Source organism: Marmota marmota, unplaced genomic scaffold, assembly GCF_001458135.2.
Source record: "Marmota marmota marmota unplaced genomic scaffold, marMar, whole genome shotgun sequence".
NCBI classification, from domain to species: Eukaryota; Metazoa; Chordata; class Mammalia; order Rodentia; family Sciuridae; genus Marmota; species Marmota marmota.
Window position 1 is genome coordinate 42,283,065 of NW_026000082.1, and position 21,157 is coordinate 42,304,221.

A 21,157-nucleotide genomic window follows, 5' to 3' on the forward strand; every position below is an offset into this window, starting at 1 on the left:
CCCCCCCGGGGACAGTGGCTCCTGTTGGATCTTCTCTCCAACCCCAGACGTGAAAACACAAGTGCCTCTCTGAGGGTGTGCGTCTAGAGACTGTCCTGTGTGTGCGTTTGGTTCATGTGGGTTTGTGGGCTTTCTTTTATTTTTATCTAGTCTACATGAAGGGGAAGTGAGCACCCCCACGTGCAGACGGTGTGTCTTGTAGCTTTTCCTAAAGGTCTCCCCATCCTAAGTCAGTGATCTCTGAAGTGTCTGGAAGCCCCAGGGCTCAGACACTGTCCTGCCCACCCGGTGTGCCTCCCCTCGGTGTGGATGTACCCCGTGGACTCGGCGCTCTTCCCCGCCCCCCTTTCTATAAATGTCAACCCAGAACTTCTGTGTTGCAAAACCCAGCCAAGTTCCTGTTTTGGTCTTGATTTTGAAATATTCAGTGTGAGATGGCAGGGGGTGTCGTGAAGATGGCCGGAGCTGGGCACAAGTTCAACTTTCTGGAAAAGAGGTCGTGGTGGAGATGGAAAGGTGTTTGCCGAAGAGCCTGACGAAAGAGCAGTAAATAAAGAGTCCGAGGGGAAATCACGTGGCTGTGGGCGTGAGGTTCTTTGCGGCTTCCTAGATATGGTCCTGAGGGACACAGACCACATGGGGCCCCGTCTGGCCCTGAAGCCCCTGCTAGTCCGCACACCAGCTCCAGGCTCTCGGCAAGGTGTCTCAAGTGTCTGGAATCACACCTATACTGTGTTTGCATGTGACAGGGCCACCTCCCAGGGTCAAGATCAATATCCCTAGTAAAGTCAGGGATGCAGACCCTGAGACGAGCATTTGGGAACACGTGGTTTATTTAAGAGCGTCCCCAGGGGAAGCCAGTAAGGAAATCGGGAGAGTAGGACAGGGAAGGAGAAGCCGAACAAGTTGTGACTTCAGGTGCTGCCTCAGCCCTAGCCCTGAAGAGCACCTGAGAGATGTACCACCTGGAGGCCGAGTCTCCCCACATCTACACTAGTCGGTCACGGGCTCTGGGGCCTCTGGGGCCACCATAGCCCATAGGGAGCCACTTAGAGAAGATGGTGTCTGTAGTTACAAACAAGGTCAAGGTCACAGGGGCTGGAGACCGACTCACAGAAGCAAAAGAAAAGGTGTGGGCAGGACACAAACCGTGCCCGCTGCTCTGGTAGCTCCATGTTCTCACAACAGGGAGTCCTTACACACAGGATTGGCGATTTGACCCGTCGTATAATGACCCATGCAGCACAGCCACAGTCTAACAGGGTCTGAGTGAGCAAACCCCCAAGACCCTGACTTGGAGCCTCTGGTTGGTTTCTGGACCTCCTAAGCCCCTTGGGACACACCTGGGCCCCTCACTCCTCAGGCCCTTCTTGGGTTTCTGGACTGAGGTGTTGGTGCACCTGTCTTCAGAGGCCAATGCAAAAAAAAAAAAAAAAATCACTGGTTCTTTTACTTCCAGGCTTAAGCCATGGTCCAGCCCTGTGAGATCACTCTTCTCTCCTCCCTTTTATTGAAATTAACACATAATAATGGTGCCTCTTACAGTACAGAGTGATACATGTATACAATGGATAATGATCAAATCAAGGTAATTAGTATTTCCGTCTCCTGTGTCCTTAAACATCAGTCATTTCTTTGTACTGGAAGTCTTCAAACTTCTGTGTTTCAGCTTTTCTTTTCTTTTTTTTTAGACATTGATGGGCCTTTATTTTGTTCATTTATTTATATGCGGTGCTGAGAATCGAACCCAGTGCCTCACACATGCTAGGCAAGTGCTCTACCACTGAGCCAGTTTTTTATAAAAAAAAAAAAAGGGGGGGGGCGACATGGTGTTGCACACCTGTAATCCCAGCCCCTCCAGAGACTGAGGCAGGAGGATCACAAGTTTGAGGAGAGCCTCAGCAACTTAGCATGACCCTGTCTCAAATAAAAAAAAAATTAAAAAGGGCTGGAGATATATCTTAGTGGTAAAGTGTCCCTGGGGTTAATTTTTTGCAAACTACAGCTATCCCACTGGGCTACAGAACACTAGCATTTATTCCCCTTATCACATCATAGTCTGGTTTTCATTTTCCAATTCTTTTTATCCCTCCACCCACCCGTGCCTTTTTATATCCGATTAACGTGGTCCAAGTCACAGCAAGGCTGATCTGAAATAGTTCCCTGATCCTCCCATTCCTGAAACTCCTCAAAAGGTGTTGGTGTGTTACACAAGTTTATCCAGGTACTATTTTCACATTGTGGCCACTCCCTTACCTCAGCATTGCTGAGATTACGCTGAGACAAAAAAAAAACAACACTTTCCAATAAAATATAATGCAAGCACCCATGTAACTTTAAGTTCCCTAATAGCCACGTTAAAAAGGTTAAAATCAGGAGCTGGGGTGGTGGCTCAGTTGTAGAGTGCTTGCCTGGCATGTGTGAGGCACTGGGTTCAATTCTCAGCACCACATATAAATAAATAAATAAAATAAAGATCCATCAACGACTAAAAAAAATTTTTAAAAGCTAAAATCAGATAAAATTAATGTTATTAATATATTTTCTTTAACCTAGTATATCCAAATTATTATCGTTTTGACATATAAGCAAAATTTTAAATTTTTAATGAGAATTTCATATTCTCTCTCTTTTTTTTTTTCTGTGATAAATCCTTGAAAACTGATGTGCATACTATACTTACATCAACCTCTCTTGGGACTAGCCACATTTAAGTGCTCCATGACCACACACTACACAAGTAGCTACTGTTGGGAGGCATAGTTCTAGAAACTTCTCTGCCGGACTGAACCCCAACGAGGGAAACAGGCACCTGCCTTCAATCCCCAGCTACTCTGACTGCAAGGATTAATACGATTTTATTATAATACTTAAAAGAAAAAGGTACAATAGATATCAACCCTTGTCACTGGTATCTAAGTACAGAGAAACACCAGGCGGAGGCCTGGCTGATGTGAGAAATCTGCTTTCTCACCTGGGCTTCACCCCGGATCCTTCCACTGCAGCCAGCGGGGCTCCTATCAGCCTGCTGGTTGCCTTTGTGAGAGGAGCCCTCACTGCTTGGCCCAGGCTGGCCTCAAACTCCTCAGCTCAAGAGACGCTCCTGCCTCAGCCTCCTCGTAGCTGGGATTATGGGTACACACCACCATACCCAGCTCAGCCCGACCTTTGAGAAACGAGGGTCTGCCGAGATCAGATCACGCTGGCTCCAGCCTCAGTTCTCGCCCTCCACAAGCTCAGGCCCACCCCCCCATAGTCCTGGTCACACCCCAAGATGGCTCTGCAGCAGCCTCAGCCAGCATGCCCCCTCGGGCTCCCCTGCGCCCCATGTGTTAAAGAGACTCGTCCACCTTTCCAAGGAATTTTTGCTTTTCCTCCTGCTGGCGATTTCTGGCACCTGGGCAGTGCTCAGCAAATCTGTTGAGTGACAGAATGAAATATCTGTTCAGCCAGGTGACGGATGCAGAAAAAACAGTTCAGCCATTTCTTTCTTTTTTTTATTATTTTTAATTGTTCTTACTTTCAGGGATCAAACCCAAGGCCTTGTGCATGCTGGGCAAGTGCTCTACCACTGAGCTCCACCCCAGCCCCCACCATCATAATCACTGATTACACACCTGCCAGATTGGACCACATGGAGCGCCACTTTAGAGGTCAAAATAGTCCAACAGAGAAGATTTCATATGGTTCCACCTAATATTTGACATTCGTTATCTCCTAATTTTCGAGACAAAGCTGTGAAGTTATTGACCAATTTTATAGACAAGGACAATGGGACTCAGGGAAGGGGGTCGAACAGCCCAAAATAATGGAACCAGGATTCACGCTTAGGGTCTGGGCCCAGAGCCCAGCGCCTGAGCCCTACCCACGTCTAACAAGTGGGCTTTGTTCCATTCACAAAGGTCACCCCCACACCAGCCCTTTCTTAGCATGCTGGGTGTCCTGTTGGAATCTCACCAACAAGAAAACCCCATTACCTGTAAGCAAAATGTCGGAGATTGTAGGATTCCTCTACCTGGCCTAGCAGTGCTGTCTCTGGCCTTCTACTCAGAGCAAGATGTCCTCTCTGCTGAGTGCGGTGGCGCATACCTGTAATCCCAGTGGCTCAGGAGGCTGAGGCAGGAGGATCGTGAGTTCAAAGCCAGCCTCAGCAAGAGCAGGCACCCAGCAACTCAGTGAGACCCTGTCTCTAAATAACATACAGAATAGGGCTGGGGATGGGGCTCGGTGGCTGAGCACCCCTGAGTTCAATCCCTAGTACCCCCTCCAAAATGGCATCTCTGGGTCATGAAAAGCAGACGACCCATATCCACCCACCCAACCATTTCTTTTAACATCTGCTAAGCAGCTATTAGTGTAAAACTAGAGCAATCCTCTAATTTTTCACCTAAACCAGGACATTTCTGAGAGCAAAAGGGGCCCCACAAATAATTCCACCAGGACAACAGTTGAAATCGGAACTGTGCTGGGCACACAGGATGGGAAACCCCACAGAGGGGGTGACGTCTCACCCTCAAGGAGCTGATGGCCTGGTCAGCTAGACAGACAGGACAGCAGACAGGCTGACGGAGGAGGGGCCCCGATACACTTTCGCTGAATGGAAAAATGAATGTGGCACAGAAAGCTGTGGAATCACACATGCACGAGCGCGCGCACACACACACACACACACACAATTCCTTCTTCCTGCTGGGAGAGTGACCAAGGGTGTTCCTTCCAACTGGGATCAGAGTCAGTTGAATCAATGGGAGAATGAATGGTTGGGCAGAGGGAGGGGCCGTCCCCGCTGCAAAGAAAGGACTGTGAGCTTGTGACACAACGGGAAATGGTGACCACACAGAGTGGCTAAGATCTTGTCGGGGCTCAGAGAACAATATCCCCAAACAAGGCATACCTTGGCACGCTGAGCAGTGTGATCAGAAGGAACTAAGGGCTTTTAGAGCAGGCTCAGAATCCAGGTCCCCTAGGCCTGTCTAAGAAGAAGCAGTGACTTCCGGCCCCCTCCCTGGGCTTTGTGGGAAGACTGAAGTCGGCCAACACACTGGACAGACTTTTGGTTCACACCACCATCCTCTATTTCATACAGAATCTTTACAAACCACTCTATCCTGGGGGCCCAATGGACTTTGTCCCGAGTCATTTTTGAGTGTTCTCCAAACCCACTGAATCCCCCTAAAAATTACCTGCACTCCCTATTCCCCACTTCCCCTATGGAAAAGGGGTGTATGAACTTCCAAATCCTGTTGGGCTGGTGGGTAATGACACCTGGTGATTGCCTCTTTGCACATAATAAATGTGTGCCTTTTCTCCAGTCTGTCTGTCAGTGTATTTCAGAGGACAGTGGGGAACTCTCCCTTTGCACTTACAATACATCGTATGTCATGCTGGGAGCATTAGGGCTTGAGCACTGGGAGTCCCCTGGAGGTTGGGGTAGCTGCAGTTGCATGATCCATGCTGCATTTTAGAAAGCAAGCAGTGACCTATGTTTCTTTCTTTCTTTTTTTTCCCCCCTTTTGGTGGTGCTGGGGTTTGAACCCGTGCATGCAAGGCAAGCACTCTACCAACTGAGCTATATCCCCAGCCTGAGTGACCTAGGTTTCTTTATCACAATTAAACTTATAGGAAAAATCCCTTTTAAGAGACTGCCCAAGGAATGATCAAACCACAGCACCTTCTTACATTTAAATATTTTACAGCACAAAAAATGAAATAGGTCCGTGGGCACTGACATCAGAAGACCTCCATGACATCGCACTGGATGGAGAGGTGACAGGTTGCCTCATGTAGTGGGGAGGAAGAGCAGCACTCAAAGCCACGGATTCCTGCAGAAACACACGGACCTGCAACAGAAAGATCTGGAAGCAGGGCCACAAAACTGACACTAGCAGTCACCTCCGGGAAGGAAGGCTGACAGAGGGGACTTAAACTTTATATTGCTTGAGTGTTTTACATAGTGAGAATTTAATTACATATGTATTTTTAAACAAATTTTAAGCTGCCTGAAATCCTTGACATCTTATATAGGCTGGAGTCTTTCCACCCTGATTAATATACTCTGTTCTCCCAAAGATGCACAATGCACGGTTCTCTTTGACCTCCTTCCTTCCCGCCCGCTGGGTTTCCCATCACCAGCTTCAGATTGATAGCCCCTGACAGCTACTCACTCATTTAATCCTCCTCCCCACACACGAGGTGACTGACTCCCCCACCCCATATAGTCTCCAGTAGGAAACTAATGCAGAGAGAGGTTAAGTAACTTAAACAAGGTCACGGAGTAACTGGCAGATTTAACAGAGTTTGAACCCCAAAGACCTGCACACTTAACCATTCTACCTCTCTGTCTCCCTAAAAGGTGGAGTCGCCTTTAATATTCTGCATCTCTGTTTTTCTCAGTCAGCTGACATCTGGCCACTACAAATGAATATTCATCACCTCAATTCTTTCTTCTTTTTTTTATTTATTTATTTATTTAGTTTTCGGCGGACACAACATCTTTGTTTGTATGTGGTGCTGAGGATTGAACCTGGGCCGCATGCATGCCAGGCGAGCGCGCTACCGCTTGAGCCACATCCCCAGCCCCTCAATTCTTTCTTGTATGGTTCTATCTCTAATTATTTTTTTTAAGGATGGTCAAATTACAGATTCAGTTGGAAAGGGAGTTTCATTGTAGGTGATACACTGTGTCTACAATCTGCATACCACACAAGCCCACAGAACCAAAATTAACTGCTAATTTGAGAGTATGCAGTGCTGTGTGCTGCAGCAGGTGGGTATGAGGCAGAGGTTGGCAGGCAGTGACCTCTGAATGCGTGCGTGTGTGTGTGTACGCAGTGCTTCAGGGCTCAGCGGCAGAACGGTCCCCAGAAGACTCTGGGCCACCTGCTAAGTCCCAGCAGCTGAGATGACTTCAGCTGTGTGAAATGCAGTCCCAGCTGGAGTGGGGGTGGCTGGTGACTTTTCCCTCCGGGAGTTCCATAGAGACTACTCATGAAATCCGAGAAGATGTAGCATATGATTGCCTCTATCCCACTCAAAGAGAATATTTTGAGAACTCTAATTATATGGTGAGGTTTGCATGGGATGAAGAAAGAGGGTTTGGATAAGCCCTTCCTGACAGCAGGTTGGCAAGGGTCGCTAGGGAGCCCTGGGCAGTGCTGTGGGGCAGGGGCACCCCCTGCAGGTGAACCAGAGTGGCTGCAACACTGCGTTCCCTCCACCGGGTGCTTGCCCACTGCCCAACCCTCGACCTAGAGAAGATGTTGACCTACTGGCTGTGTGACCTGGGGTGAGTTGTCAACCCTCTCAGAGGCTCAGTTGCCCCTATTATAAATGAAGGGCCCTAATCCCTACCTCCTGGGCTATTGTAACGATTAGAGACACCAAAGATACGCAAAGGATTCTGTTAGGCTCTGATACACAGTAAGCCCTCCAAATTTGGCTGCCATCAGTAGCTGCAGCTGCAGCCCCACTGTCTCCAATGCCAGCATCATGAACAGCACTGAAGATATCACCCCAAGACCTAGCAGAAGGGGACTTCTCTGAGAACAAGGCCAGGCAGGGTCAGGATGGGGAGAGAAGAGATCTGAACCAGGTGGCCAGTTGACATTAGATTTGCCAACTCAGTCTATTCCAATTCTGGGAGACGGGGTTTTTTGTTTGTTTTAATATGTTTTAGTTGTAGATGGACACGATACCTACCTACCTTTCTTTCTTTCTTTCTTTGCTGCTGAGAATCAATCCCAAGGCCTCACATGTGCTAGGCAAGTGCTCTACCACTGAGCCATAACCCCAGCCCTGGGAGGGGGTTTTCACCTCCTCTCTAGAGCCCCCACAGTGTCTAACCACACTGCAACCTAGAAGAAAAATATCCCAGAGAGCTTGGATGGACTTGGAAGAGCCTAGATGTTTGCAAATCTCACTGTAGTGCCAGCCCTGCCTGCAATGACCCACAGAAGGGACTCACTCTGCAGCTAAGGGAGGAGAAGGAAGCTCTGCTATCACACCCTCCGTGGGGTCTCCAGCTTGCCCTGCCTGCAGGTCAGAGGACCAGGCCTGGTGGAGGCCTGGGCTGGGGGAAGAGTCGATCGATCCACCCATCCCCGGCTTTCTCCTCCATCCCTGTCCACCAGGCTCCCTCCTCCCTTCTTCTCTGGTCCCTGAAAATGCACCCAACCCCCTTGAGGTACCCAGAAAGCACTTTAGTACTGATGCCTTCGAGAAAACAAACAGGGGTTCAAAAAACAGTCAAAGTAAGAGTCGTCTGTGGTCGGCACCAGTGAAAAGGAACTCCCAGTCTCCGTGCTGGCTAAGTCCTCTTGCTTTGCTTGGAGAATACTGGTTGTTCTTTGCAGTATTGGAGATTGGACCCACGGGCGCTTTACCACTGATCTACAGCCCCAGCCCCTTTGACCTTTATTTATTTATTTATTTATTTGTTTGTTTGTTTGTTTGTTTAGTTGTCAATGGACCTTCATTTTATTTATTTTTATATGTGGTGCTGAGAATCAAACCCAGTGCTCACACATGCTACCACTCAGCCACAACCCCAGACCCGACCTTTTTATTTTGAGACAGGGTTTTGCTAAGTTACTGAGTTAACCTTGAACTTGCAATCCTTCTGCCTCTGCCTCCTGAATCCTGAATCCCTGAAATTACAGGTGTGTACTAGCATGCCCAGCCAGGAACACGACCTTTACTTAAAATGTTGCTATTGTATTCTTCATGAGTTTTTTTTGCATTTTGTTTTTTAAAATATTGTATTAAGGGCTGAGGATATAGCTCACATGCACAGGGCCCTGGGTTCAATCCCCAGCACAATAAATAAATAAATAAATAGATGTTGTATTGAAATATTATCTGTCTCGATTACCAAGTTTGGGGGGGCCTCTTAAATGTGATGCCGCTGGTGAATGCCTCCCTCAATTCGCCCAAGTCCTGACCCTGAGCACTGGAGCTGCCTGAGTCTTCACTTCTCTGCTAACCTGTCCCCAGTCTCTCCTTTCACCTCCCACAAGAAACAGGGTCGGCTCATCTTCTGTGTTACTCCTTCATTCAACCAACCAACATCGACTGCATACCTACTCTGTGCCAGGTCCCAAGTCAGGCATTTTAGAAACAAAAATGAATTGTTCATGTATTAAGTATCTGTTGGCCACCTACTGTGTGCCAATCACTGAGTCAGGCTCCAGGACACTCCAGTCAGGCTTGATTCTCAGCACCACATATAAATAAATGCATAAAATAAAGGTTCATAAACAATATACATGTATATAAATTCAGAACAAGCCGGGCACAGTGGCACAAGGCCTGTGATCCCAGTGGTTCATGAGGCTGAAGCAGGAGGATCCTGAGTTCAAAGCCAGCCTCAGCAAAGGCCAGGTGCTAATAAACTCACTGAGACCCTGTCTCTAAATAAAATACAAAATAGGGCTGGGGATGTGTCTCAGTGGTTGAGTGCCCTGAGTTCTGAGTTCAATCCCTGGTACCCCCCCCCCCAAAAAAAAAAAAATTTCAAAACAGCCTGCACAGTGGCGCACACCTGTAATTCCAGGTACGTGGGAGGCTGAGGCAGGAGGATTGAACGTTCAAGACCAGCCTGAGCAACTCAGCAAAACCTTGCCTCAAAATAAAAATAAAAAGAGTTTAGGAACATAACTCAGTGGTGCAAGGCCCTGGATTCAATCCCCAGCACCAGAAGAAAAAAAAAAATTCAGCAAGAAGTGGTGATGCGGGGTAAAAATGGGAGTTCATAACCCACTTGAATCAAAGTGTGAAATATGATATATCAAGAACTATGTAATGTTTTGAACAACCAACAATAAAAATTAAAAAAATAAGTAAATTAAAAAAAAAAGAAGTGGTGATGCACACCTGTGACCCCAGCAACTCCAGAGACTGAGGCAGAAGAATCCAAAGTTCAAAGCCAGCCTGAGCAACTTAACCAGGCCCTAAGCAACTTAGTGAGACCCTGTCTGGATAAAAACAAAACAGGGGGGGCTGGGGTTGTGGCTCCGCGGTGGAACGCTGGCCTAGCATGTGCAAGGCACTGGGTTCAATCCTCAGCACCACGTAAAAGTAAATAAATAAAATAAAGGTCTTGTGTCCAACTACACAAGTTCAATTCCCCTGTACCAAAAAAAAAAAAAAAAATTCAAACAGACTTACAGATAGCCATAAATTCAAAGAAAATAAAGTAGTGGGGATGGGCCAAGCCCTCAAACTGCCCCCCGGAGGGGAGAAAGACACGTGGGAAGGGGAGTTGTTCAATAGTACGAGCTACGCTGATGGCTGCTGCAGAGCTATTTTATTAGGGCTGGCCCAGGAGTGATCTTCTAAGGGAGGAGAAAATTGGAGCTGAATCTTCAAAGATGACAATCCACCAAGTGAAGGGGGACAGGACACTCCTGATGCCAGACCCCGGGGTGTACAAGGGCACAGAGGTGAGGAGCGAGGAGGGGGTGCCTGGAGGCCTTGGAGCACACAGTGGCAGTTGGTGGTGGGTAGATGTGGAGAGAGAGAGGAATCCAGATGACGCTGGGCTTCTAGCTTGGAGAGTGGGCGGGTGGCAGTACTGAGAAGAGCAGAAGTGTGAACCCTGCAGGTGGTCCGCACACTGGGGACAAGTTGAGTGTGAAGGGCCATGGGACACCCAGCTAGAGATGCCCCGGGGACAGCCGAGTCAAAGGAGAGGATCAGCCCGAGAGACGGAAGAGGGCAGTGGCTGGGGTACTCAAGGCAAACGACATCCTACATTATGGATGAGAAGGCTCCACAGTCCCACCACAGGGAGTAAGTATGGATTTGGAGTGAAGCAGGTTTGTCTCAGAGGCAAATAAATCTTCCAGATAATAAAATCATCTGATATTTCCCCCTAAATTTAACTCTCCTTAGCCCTCCAGCTGGAGAAAAATCCTTTAGATTGCTGTAAATTACAAGAAACTAGAATAGGTTGATGATACAAAAGACAATTGATACAACATGATACTTTTCGGTTTTGATTTCGGCTGGGCGCGTCGCTGCCCGCTACGCTGCGCCTCCCGACAGCTGGTGTCAGGGCGGAGTTGACTTTTTAGAGCTATGGAAGGAAAAAAGTTCAAAGAAGGGACTTGAATTGCTCAAGGTCATATGGCAGGCGAGCAACCGTTGGAACCAGAATTTAATTCAAATATTTGGACTCCAAACCCTTTTTCTGCTACCAAACTACAGCCTCCGTGGGAAAGAGCGACCTGCGGAGAGTCGGGGGTGGGAACTGGGAAGCCGCTCAGGGTAGAAGGTGCTTGACGACGTGTGAAGAGAGACCAGACCGGGATTGTGGGGAGAGGTCGGGTGGACGGTGGAGGGAAATGCACCGCCAGCCGGGGGACGGAAACCGGGGCTCCCTCCCCTTTATTGAACTGAGTTCCTTAAAGCAGTGGCACCCAGGTGTTTATTTGCCTGCCCCGCAGGATTGGCATGAGATAACGGCGGTGAAGAGCTTAGTGGTGTTCTCGTTTATGTGTGCAGCGATAGGTTTTCCCACACCCCTGTATCGTCATGGAACTGCACACTTCTGATCTGCATTCCGAATGGGAGAAAGGGAAGGGAAATCACCCCTAGGTATTACATAAGGAGCGAAGGATTTACAGATCACAAGTCTGCATCCTCTTCTGGGCTCCTCAACACCTCAGTACTGCAGGTGTGGTGGCACATCTGTACTCCTAGCAACTCAGGAGGCTGAGGCTAGACGACCGAAGTTTCCAGGCCAGCCTGGGCAGCTTAGTGAGACCCTGTCTCAAAAATAAAAAGGACGGGGAATGTGGCTCAGTGGTTAAGCACCCCTGGGTTCAATCCCTAGTACAACAACCACAACAAAAAAGTTATGCAACAAGATCTATTAACTCATTTTTAAAGACTAGAAAACTTTTTAAAGATTTGAGGGCTGAGGCTGTGGCTCAGTGATCTGAGGCTGTGGTTCAGTTGTAGAGTGCTTGCCTAACATGCATGAAGCACTGGGTTCGATCCTCAACACCACATAAAAGTAAAATAAAGATATTGTGTCCACCCAAAACTAAAAAATAAATATTAAAAGAAAATATTTGAGAGCCCAGTTTGTTTGTGTGTTTTGTTTTGGGTGGTGTTGGGGATTGAACCCAGGGCCTTGTACATGCAAGGCAAGGAAGCACTCTACCAACTGAGCTGTATCCCCAGCCTGAGGCTCCAGTTTTATTTGCCAAAAATATGACTGCCAAGAACTTGTAAATCCAGGCCAGTTGGTTAACATAACACCTGAAAAACTCCTTAGCATAGATCATGGCTCATAGTGTACAAGAAATGATAGATTTTTTCCCCCTCTTGCATTTGTGTGACAATCTCTCTCAAGTGCGTTCGGTGGCTGCGTAGGTAGTACATGTTGCCTGTGTTCTATGTGAACTTGGGCAAGTCATTCACTCTTCACATCTTCTTTCTGAAAAGGAGGGTTAGGGAAAAAGGATGCCTACCAGAGCCTCGGGCCTATGTCTTCTGAGCCTTTAATTGATGATTCAGAATGATCTTGTTTACTATGTTCCTTTTATAGTTGCTGAGGAAGCAATTAAGTTTTGAGAGCCCTGCCAATGAGAGTGAGTTCAAAAGCTCAGGCTCTTCTTCCGCCCAGGGACTGTAGAAAAGGCTGGTTTCATAGGTCAGTGTTGTGATTCAGGTGACACCTCTGCACTGCCCCCTCAACAGAAATAGAATAGGTCTCTCCCCTTGTAGAAGTGCACATTTATACTTACAAAAGCCACCTCAGAAGAATCCAGTAATGAGCTTGATATGTTTCTGTGGGTCACAGGTTTAGGTCTGAATCTCATTTATGCGTAGTATGTACCACTGAACCACAACTCTGCCTGTGTTGAACTGTAATATATTAACTGTTGTTAGTGTTGCCTTATTTCTTCATCTAGACTATGAACTCCTGTAAGGCAGGAACCACCTGTGCATCTCATTATTCCTAGAACTGGCAGGGCTTAGGATACTTATCTGCCAGTCAGAATAATGCAAAGTCTGAAAATGTTGTCAATATTGAACAGCAGAAATTATTTTCTAGGCTGTGCTAGGAGCTTGACCCCCCCACACTTATTTTATGTGGATATTAATACTACCCTCCTCTTTATAGAGGAGGAGCTAGAATCAGAGAAGTTAATTTGCTGGAAAACACAAAGCTAGCAGGTGGTAAAGCTTGGATTTGATCCAGTGCCACTCACATTTCAGAAATAAGCCTGCACCTTGTGTTTTACGCAGGCTTATCTACATTCAGACCTCCTTGCCTTCCTCCTCTCTATTTCCCAGCCGCCGCCTTCTGCTTCCACATCATTATCTGTTCTGCCCACCTCTCCAGGCCTGCTCCCTGAGGAAGCTTTCCTAGAGGAACAGCAGCCAGCCTTCAGTGTGATCCAGAATTCATCCTCCTCCACAGTCCGTTTTGCTTAAATTGTAAACTATGAAGTTAATCTCACCCAAGATTCTCTAGAAATGTACTCTCTGCCTTAAATAGTCACTGGTCTTTCAGGTGAAGGTAGAAATGGTTTCGGTCTTCTCCCATTGTGGGTTTGTAGTAGAAATTGCTGGGAAGGTAACCTCACACTCTGGCCCACTTCCCTGCCTCTGCCCACATATGCCCTTTCCTCCTCTCACCATGGCAGAACTAGCAACACTCCTCTGGCCAGCCCCTCACACCTTCCCAGACCCTGTCCTTTCTCATTTATTAAGAGGTGCCCATCTAGTAATTCTCCCCTTTCCTGCATGATCAGTTTGTCCTCTGTCAGAACATTAGCCGTGTGTGTGTGTGTGTGTGTCTCTACCTACCAGCCTGGAGTAACTGTTGGGACCAGAATTCAAATTCAAATATTTTTGGATTCCAAGCTTTTTTTTTTTTTTTTTTAATATTTTTTAGTTGTGACACAACTACAACTTTATTTTATTTGTTTATTTTTAATGTGATCCTGAGGATCGAACCCAGGTCCTCGCACATGCTAAATGAGTGTTCTGCCACTGAGCCACAAGCCCTTTTTCTGCGACCAAACTGTAACCTCTGTGGAAAAGAGAGCTCTGCAGAGAATTTCTCAAAAGAGATGTTTAAACTCACTGTCCAAGATTCATCTCCTCCCATTTTTTTTTTCAAACCAATAGTAGTCATGACTTCACTGAAATTATCTGCATTTAGTTCACATGACCTCCCCGTGTTAAATCCTGTCATTAGATCTTAGTTCTCATATTTTATCTAAAGCATTTGTCACTGTCATTCCCACCTCCTCAAAACACTTTTGCAGACTGGGGTTGTGACTGAGTGGTAGAGCGCTTGCCTAGAGTGTGTGAGGCCCTGGGTTCGATTCTCAACACCACATATAAATAAATAAACAAGTAAAGGTCCTTTGACAACTAAAAACAAATTTAAAAAAACAAAACACTTTTGCACCTGGCTCCCAGTCTCTGGGTTTTGTTTGTTGTGTGTTTGCATTCTTTCTTCTTTCCTTCTTGTGGTATTGGGGATGGAACTCAGGGCCACTGAGAAAACCCTCCCCTAGTCACTGTATAAACTCTGTGAAGTTGGAATGTGTGTCTGTTTTGTACTTCATTCCCAACAACCAGAATAGTCCCTGGAACATAGTAGATACTTAATAATTACGTCATGAACAAATAAATGAATAAAAGTGTGGGGCTGGGGCTGTCACTACAGTGGTAGAGCACTTGCCTAGATGTGTGAGGCACTGGGTTTGATCCTCACACCACATATGAATAAATAAATAAATAGACAAACAAATAAAATAAAGGTATTGTGTCCATCTACAAGTAAAAAGTATATTTTTAAAAAATGGCTGGGCGCAGTGACACACATCTGTAATTCCAGCAGCTTGGAAGGCTGAGGCAGGAGGATCGGGAGTTCAAAGCGAGCCTCAACAAAAGCAAGGCACCAAGCAACTCAGTGAGACCCTGTCTCTTAATAAATACAAAATAGGGCTGGGGATGTGCCTCAGTGGTCAAGCGTCCCTGAGATCAATCCCTGGTATCAAAAAAAGAATGAAAGTGCCTGAGCCAGGTACTGCTTAGCGTCTTACTGACTGGGTGATGGCAGCACGTGAAAGGCCCTGGGTTTAATCTCTATGGGGGTTTCATGGTACTGAGGATCAACTCAGGACCTCCCACATGCTAGGCAGGTGCTCTTCTGAGCCACATCCCAGTGCTTTAATATATATATATAGTTTATTGTTATCAAGGATTGAATCCAGGGATGCTTAACCACTGAGCAACATTCCCAGCCCTTTTTATTTTTTATTTTGAGACAGGGTCTCCCTAAGTTACCTAGGGCCTCGCTAAGTTGCTGAAGCTTTGAACATGCAGTCCTCCTGCCTCAGCCTCCTGCGTCACTGGGTTTACAGGTGTGCACCACTGTGCTCTACAATTTGGTAGTTATATTACTTTGTCAAAACCCATCAAATTGTACACTCAAAATTGGTAAATTTTATAAGAATGAATTATGCCTTAGTAAATCTAACCAAAGCAAAAGGCTAAGGGCAATTAAGCAAGCAGAGTTGGCTTGGGGGGCTGGGATACAGCCAGTGGAAGCGCCTTGCCTAGCATATGTAAGGCCCTGGTTCAATCCCCGTACCACAGGGAAAGAAAATAAGGTTGGCTGGAGCTATTCTTTTCCGTTCTTTCCTCTTTTTACTTCCTGTTAAATACCACAAGGTGGCATCAGTCAAATACTCATGTCTTATTAAATGGGATTCCTAGTGAAAAATGTACCTTTCTTTTTTTTTTTTTTTTTTAATTGTTGGTTGTTCAAAACATTACATAGTTCTTGATTAAAAAAAATGTACCTTTCTAGACACAACTTTCCTTTTGTTAGTGAATTAACCAGTTTTGTGATAAGGTAAAACCTAGCTTTCATTTTCACTTTTTCTTCATACTTTTTCTTCTTTCATACTGAAAGCTGAAATTCATGTTTTCAAATTAACTTTAGTTAATTGGAGGCTTTACCAGCAAATAGCAAATATCTTTTTATTTTTTGTAATAAGTCAACCTTTGGAATTTCTACATTTTTTTTTTTTTTGACAGTTTATGAAAGAATTAGCTGGCCTGAAGTATAATCTGCATTTTTTAAAAAACAAATTGAGGGCTGGGGATGTGGCTCAAGCGGTAGCATGCTCGCCTGGCATGCATGCGGGCCGGGTTCGATCCTCAACACCACATACAAAGATGTTGTGTCCGCCAAAAACTAAGAAATAAATATTAAAAAATTCTCTCTCTCTCTCTCTTTAAAAATAAATAAATAAATAAATAAATAAATAAAAAACAAATTACGGATTCAATTTATAATTGATAGTGGGACTGACAAGATCCTCCTCTCCCCTCCCTATCCCTGTAGCATAAACTCAGCAAAACTTAATGTGGCCTCTGCTTAAATGGGAGAGTTTCAAGCACTGCAGATTGGGGACAGCTTAGCTACTGAGTTTTAAAACTCCAGCATCTTGTCTTGATAACTGCAGTAGCTTTCTCACTAGCTTCTCCAGGTCTAACCTGACAAATTCTACTTTCAGAATTTTGTGATATCTTTAAAAAAAAAAGAAAAAAAGTTGATTATGTCACTGCCTTGATTAAAAAGTTTTGCTGGCTTCTCATTGCTCTTAGGATAAAATGAAAATTCAGCTTAAGGCTGGGCATAGTGGCCCATGCCTGTAATCCCAGCAGCTGGGGAGGCTGAGGCAGGAGGATCATAAGTTCAAGGCCAACCTCAGCAACTTTGCGAGACCCTATCTCAAAAAGGGCTGGAGATGTGGCTCAATGATTTAGTGCCATTGGATTCAGTCTCTGGTATTTACAAGAAAAAATTTTATTTCCTCACATCTGCCACTCCCCATCCTTCCCCAGGCCACCGGCCTTCTGCTCCTCATACCGCTCCATACTCCCCACTGCAGGCCTTTAGGTGTGCCATTCCCTCAGCCAGAGCACCCCTTTCTCCTAATCCCATCTGTGCTTAAACATCATTTGATGAGGCTTTTCTGATCTGTTACACTGGTTTAAGTCCCTCCTGTATCCCCAGGGCTCCCAGTAGGATCACACTTTACACTTTCCTATGAATATTTCATTTCACACTTGTTCACTACAAAGCCAAAGTTGAATGAAGATAAAGGTGTTTGGGTTTTGTTTGTTTGGGGTTTTTTTTTTGGAAGTACTAGCGGTTGAACCCAGGAGCATTCTGCCTCAGAGTGATGTCCTCAGCCCTTTTGTTAAAAATTTTATTTTAAGACAGGGTCTCACTCTCAAGTTGCTCCTGCCTCTGTCTCCCAAGTAGATGGGATCGCAGGTGTGCATCACTACGCCCAGTAGCTTTCTCTGTTTTAATAAGTGCTCTGTCCCCAGCCCCTAGTACCATGCCTGGTATATCATAGGTGCTTGGGATGTTGGATAACTGTGCCTTTCTCAAGAAGGCTGTGTATGAGTGATATGTGGATTTAGATTCAGTGCTGTAGTTTATTGTGACAGCTAAATTGAATTATCTTGCTTTTTCTTTCCTGCTTCCTGTGAACATTTTAAATTTGAGGCCTGCCGAGGGGCCCAGACAGCTGCAGCCACAGTTCCTCGAATTAAGAAATTTGCCATCTATCGATGGGACCCTGATAAGACCGGAGATAAACCTCACATGCAGACTTATGAAATTGATCTGAACAAGTGAGTATCTCTATGCTTGCTAGGTATTTGATGGAGGAAAGGGATTGGTTTTGTTTTTGTTTTTAGTAGGGCTGGATACTAAACCCAGGACCTCATGTGTGCTAAGTACACACTTCTGATCTGTACCATCAGCCCAAAAGAGAGCTCTTGATTTGGTTCAGGAACATGTTTTTCACACCTTGAGGACTTAAAATTTTGATATCAGACACCTCCAAAATCTGTCATCTATTTGTAAAACAAGAATTGAGGAGGCAGCATATTATGGCGCAGTGGTAGAGCACTTGCCCGCATGCATGAGACCCTAGATTTCAGTTCTAGCACAACAACAACAAAACAGTAAAAACCAAGAATGAGGTAAGTACCTGATTCAAAAAGATAAATAGCAAGAAACCTAACCTTTGCAAAAACTTTTCTTCCCCCAAATTAAAATGTTAACAACTTTCTAGAAATACTGGTACAATTGACTTTTTGCATAGTGTTCGAATTAGCATATTACCAATTTTAAAATATTAAATGTGCTAGTTATAATTCATCTTTCTGGGCTTGTGTAGTCTGTAGTAATGATAAACTTAAGAAATTGGTAATATAAGTCCAGCTGGAATTGTAGTAGGTGTGGTTAGAATATTAACAATGATATGGTCTAGGCACAGTGGCGCATGCCTGTAATCCCAACAGCTCAGGAGGCTAAGGCAAGAGGGGACTGCAGGTTCAAAGCTAGCATCAGTAACTTAGCAACGCTCTTTTTTAATAATTATTTTTAAGTTGTAGATGGACACAATACCTTTATTTTATTTTATTTGTTTATTTTTATATGATGCCGAGGATCAAACCCAGTGCTTCACACATGCTAGGCAAGCGCTTCACCACTGAGCCACAACCCGGGCCCCAGCAACACTCTGTCTTAAAATAAAAATAAAAAGGGCTTGGGATGTGGTTCGGTGGTTGAATGCCCGTGGGTTCAACCCCCCGATACCAAAAAAAAAAAAATCTGGACCTGTGTGGTTTTCTATGGCTATTGGAGACTACAACACCAAACTCAGTGGCTTTAAACAACATAAATATGTTATCTTACAGTTTTATAGGTCAAAAGACAGGTATGGGTCTCATCAGACTAAAATCAAAGTGTCACAATTTATAGGAGCCATATTGTGGAAGCAGCCTAGGTGTTCATAGTGGATGAACAGATTAAGAAAATGTGGTATATATACATAATGGAGTTTTATTCAGCCATAAAGAAGAATGGAATTATGTCATTTGCAGGAAAATGGATGGAACTTAAAAACGTTAGGTTAAACAAAATAAGCCAAACTCAGAAAAGTTCAGGGTTATGTGTTTTCTCTCATGTGGAAGCTACAGGAAAAAAGGAGACCAGTAGACTAGAGGAGGGGACCAGGAGGAGGAAGGAGGGAAAGAAAACATCCTGGAACAAAACTGACCAAATTACATTGTTCTATTATGTCCATTATAAGTATGTAACCAAGACAGTACAGTGAACCGGACACGACTTTCCTGTGTTCCTGTGTGAATACTCGACCAGTGTACGCCATCATTACAACCACAAGAATGGGAAGTTAGACTCCATGTGTATTTTGACATATCAGACACATCCACTATGAACACCTAGGCTGCTTCCACAATATGGCTCCTATAAATTGTGACACTTTGATTTTAGTCTGATGAGACCCATACCTGTCTTTTGACCTATAAAACTGCAAGATAACATATTTATGTTGTTCAAAGCCACTGAGTTTGGTGTTGTAGTCTCCAATAGCCATAGAAAACCACACAGGTCCAGATTTTTTTTTTTTTGGTATCGGGGGGTTGAACCCACGGGCATTCAACCACCGAACCACATCCCAAGCCCTTTTTATTTTTATTTTAAGACAGAGTGTTGCTGGGGCCCGGGTTGTGGCTCAGTGGTGAAGCGCTTGCCTAGCATGTGTGAAGCACTGGGTTTGATCCTCGGCATCATATAAAAATAAACAAATAAAATAAAATAAAGGTATTGTGTCCATCTTACTATTTGGAAGATTTTTATTTTTTTCTTTTACTTATTTGAATAGAAACGCTTTGCATGCTAATTGTACCAATTTAAAAATATTGACGTGTCTGAAGTAAAATTAAGTTTTCATTTCTAAAAATAAAACATGAAGTGAAGGTGTGGCCCTCATGGACAGTGCAGCCAGAGTGGCCCCAGCTCTGCGCAGCCTCCCAGGCTCTTCTCCTTCCTTCTGGATGTGGGGGTCCCACCATGGAGCCTGGGGCCGCAGTGAACCAGTGGGCCCCTGGAAGTGCCCTCCAAGGCCCAGGGACAGCACCAGGCAGGAGAGGGAGAGCTGAGTATGGGGAGTGGACCTGGCCTGGAGACCTTTTGGAGCCGAAAGGAAGCCAGACTTGAGGCTTCTTGTTCTCATCAAGAAGATGGCTTCAAGGCAATGATGTGACAAGAATACCAGTGGAAATCTCCATAGGAGGGGGCCATAGAAAAGGTACACTTCAGAAGAGAGTTGGAAGGAAAGTGTGTCCAAGGATGCCCTCAGAGTAGAAGGAGTTTATTTATGTGCATCAGACTACTCGAATAGATAGCAGGTGTGCCAGTGCCTGGATCATGAAACTTGTGTGAAACGGAGCTTCTGTGTGTAAGATACCTACGCTGGGAAGGAACCTTCCTCCAGAGCTCAGCACTTGTTTCCCACCAGAGGATCCACAGCATGAGAAACCTTATAAATGCAGCAGATGTGAGAAGAGCTCTGTACATATGACGTTTGTGGCCGGAATTTTGGTCAGAGCTCTGCTTGTCCACTAGTGAAGTCGCGCAGGGAGAACCTATATCTGCGTAGCGAGTGTTATAAATGCTTTAGTCCAGATACTCACTTCCTAAGGCACTGATGCTCTCACATCATGAGAAACCACTTAAGTGTCTGGATTGTGACATGCTTTTAGTGGGAAATCAGATCTTCTTAACCACCAGAGAACTCATCCTGCTGAAAGGCCCTGAAAGTGTAATAAGAGTGAGGAAAGTTCCCAACATTGTTAAGCCTTCATCATTACATAAAAGAATTTGTACTAGGAGAAGCCCTATGTGTGTGGTGCCTATGAGAAAGGCTTTGGCCAGAAATCAGACCTTACTATGCACCAGGGTCCACACAGATGAGAAGCCCTGTAGATGCTTGGAGTGCATGAGGAGTGCCAGCCTCATTAGGTACTAGGCAACCCACACTCATGCTTCTAAGTATTTCAGTATGAGAAGTTTAGCTGTAGCTCAGACCTTACTGTACATCAGAAAATTCACATAGCAGAGAAACCACTTCAGTGGCTCATGTGAAAGTGGCTTCCTAGGTGTGAACTTTGTTGCCAGACAGAAAATGAGAACTCTGGAGCCACTTGTAAATACAGCGTATGTGATAAAAGGTTCACCAGAGCTCAGCCACTGGTGAAAAAACATGTAGCTGTAATGTGGGTGAGAAAGCCC

General features: G+C 45.4%; 1 protein-coding gene across 1 annotated transcript in view; it reads left to right on the forward strand.

Moving 5' to 3' along the window:
• The first annotated feature begins 8,026 nt into the window (after positions 1–8,026).
• Positions 8,027–21,157, forward strand: part of Sdhb (succinate dehydrogenase complex iron sulfur subunit B) — a 28,470-nt gene continuing 15,339 nt past the window's right edge. Inside the window, exons 1-2 of the mRNA XM_015484808.2 lie at positions 8,027–8,037; positions 17,558–17,685. Coding sequence (XP_015340294.2) covers positions 17,657–17,685 — 29 coding nt within the window. The 5' untranslated portion in view covers positions 8,027–8,037; positions 17,558–17,656. The remainder of the gene's footprint in view (positions 8,038–17,557; positions 17,686–21,157) is intronic.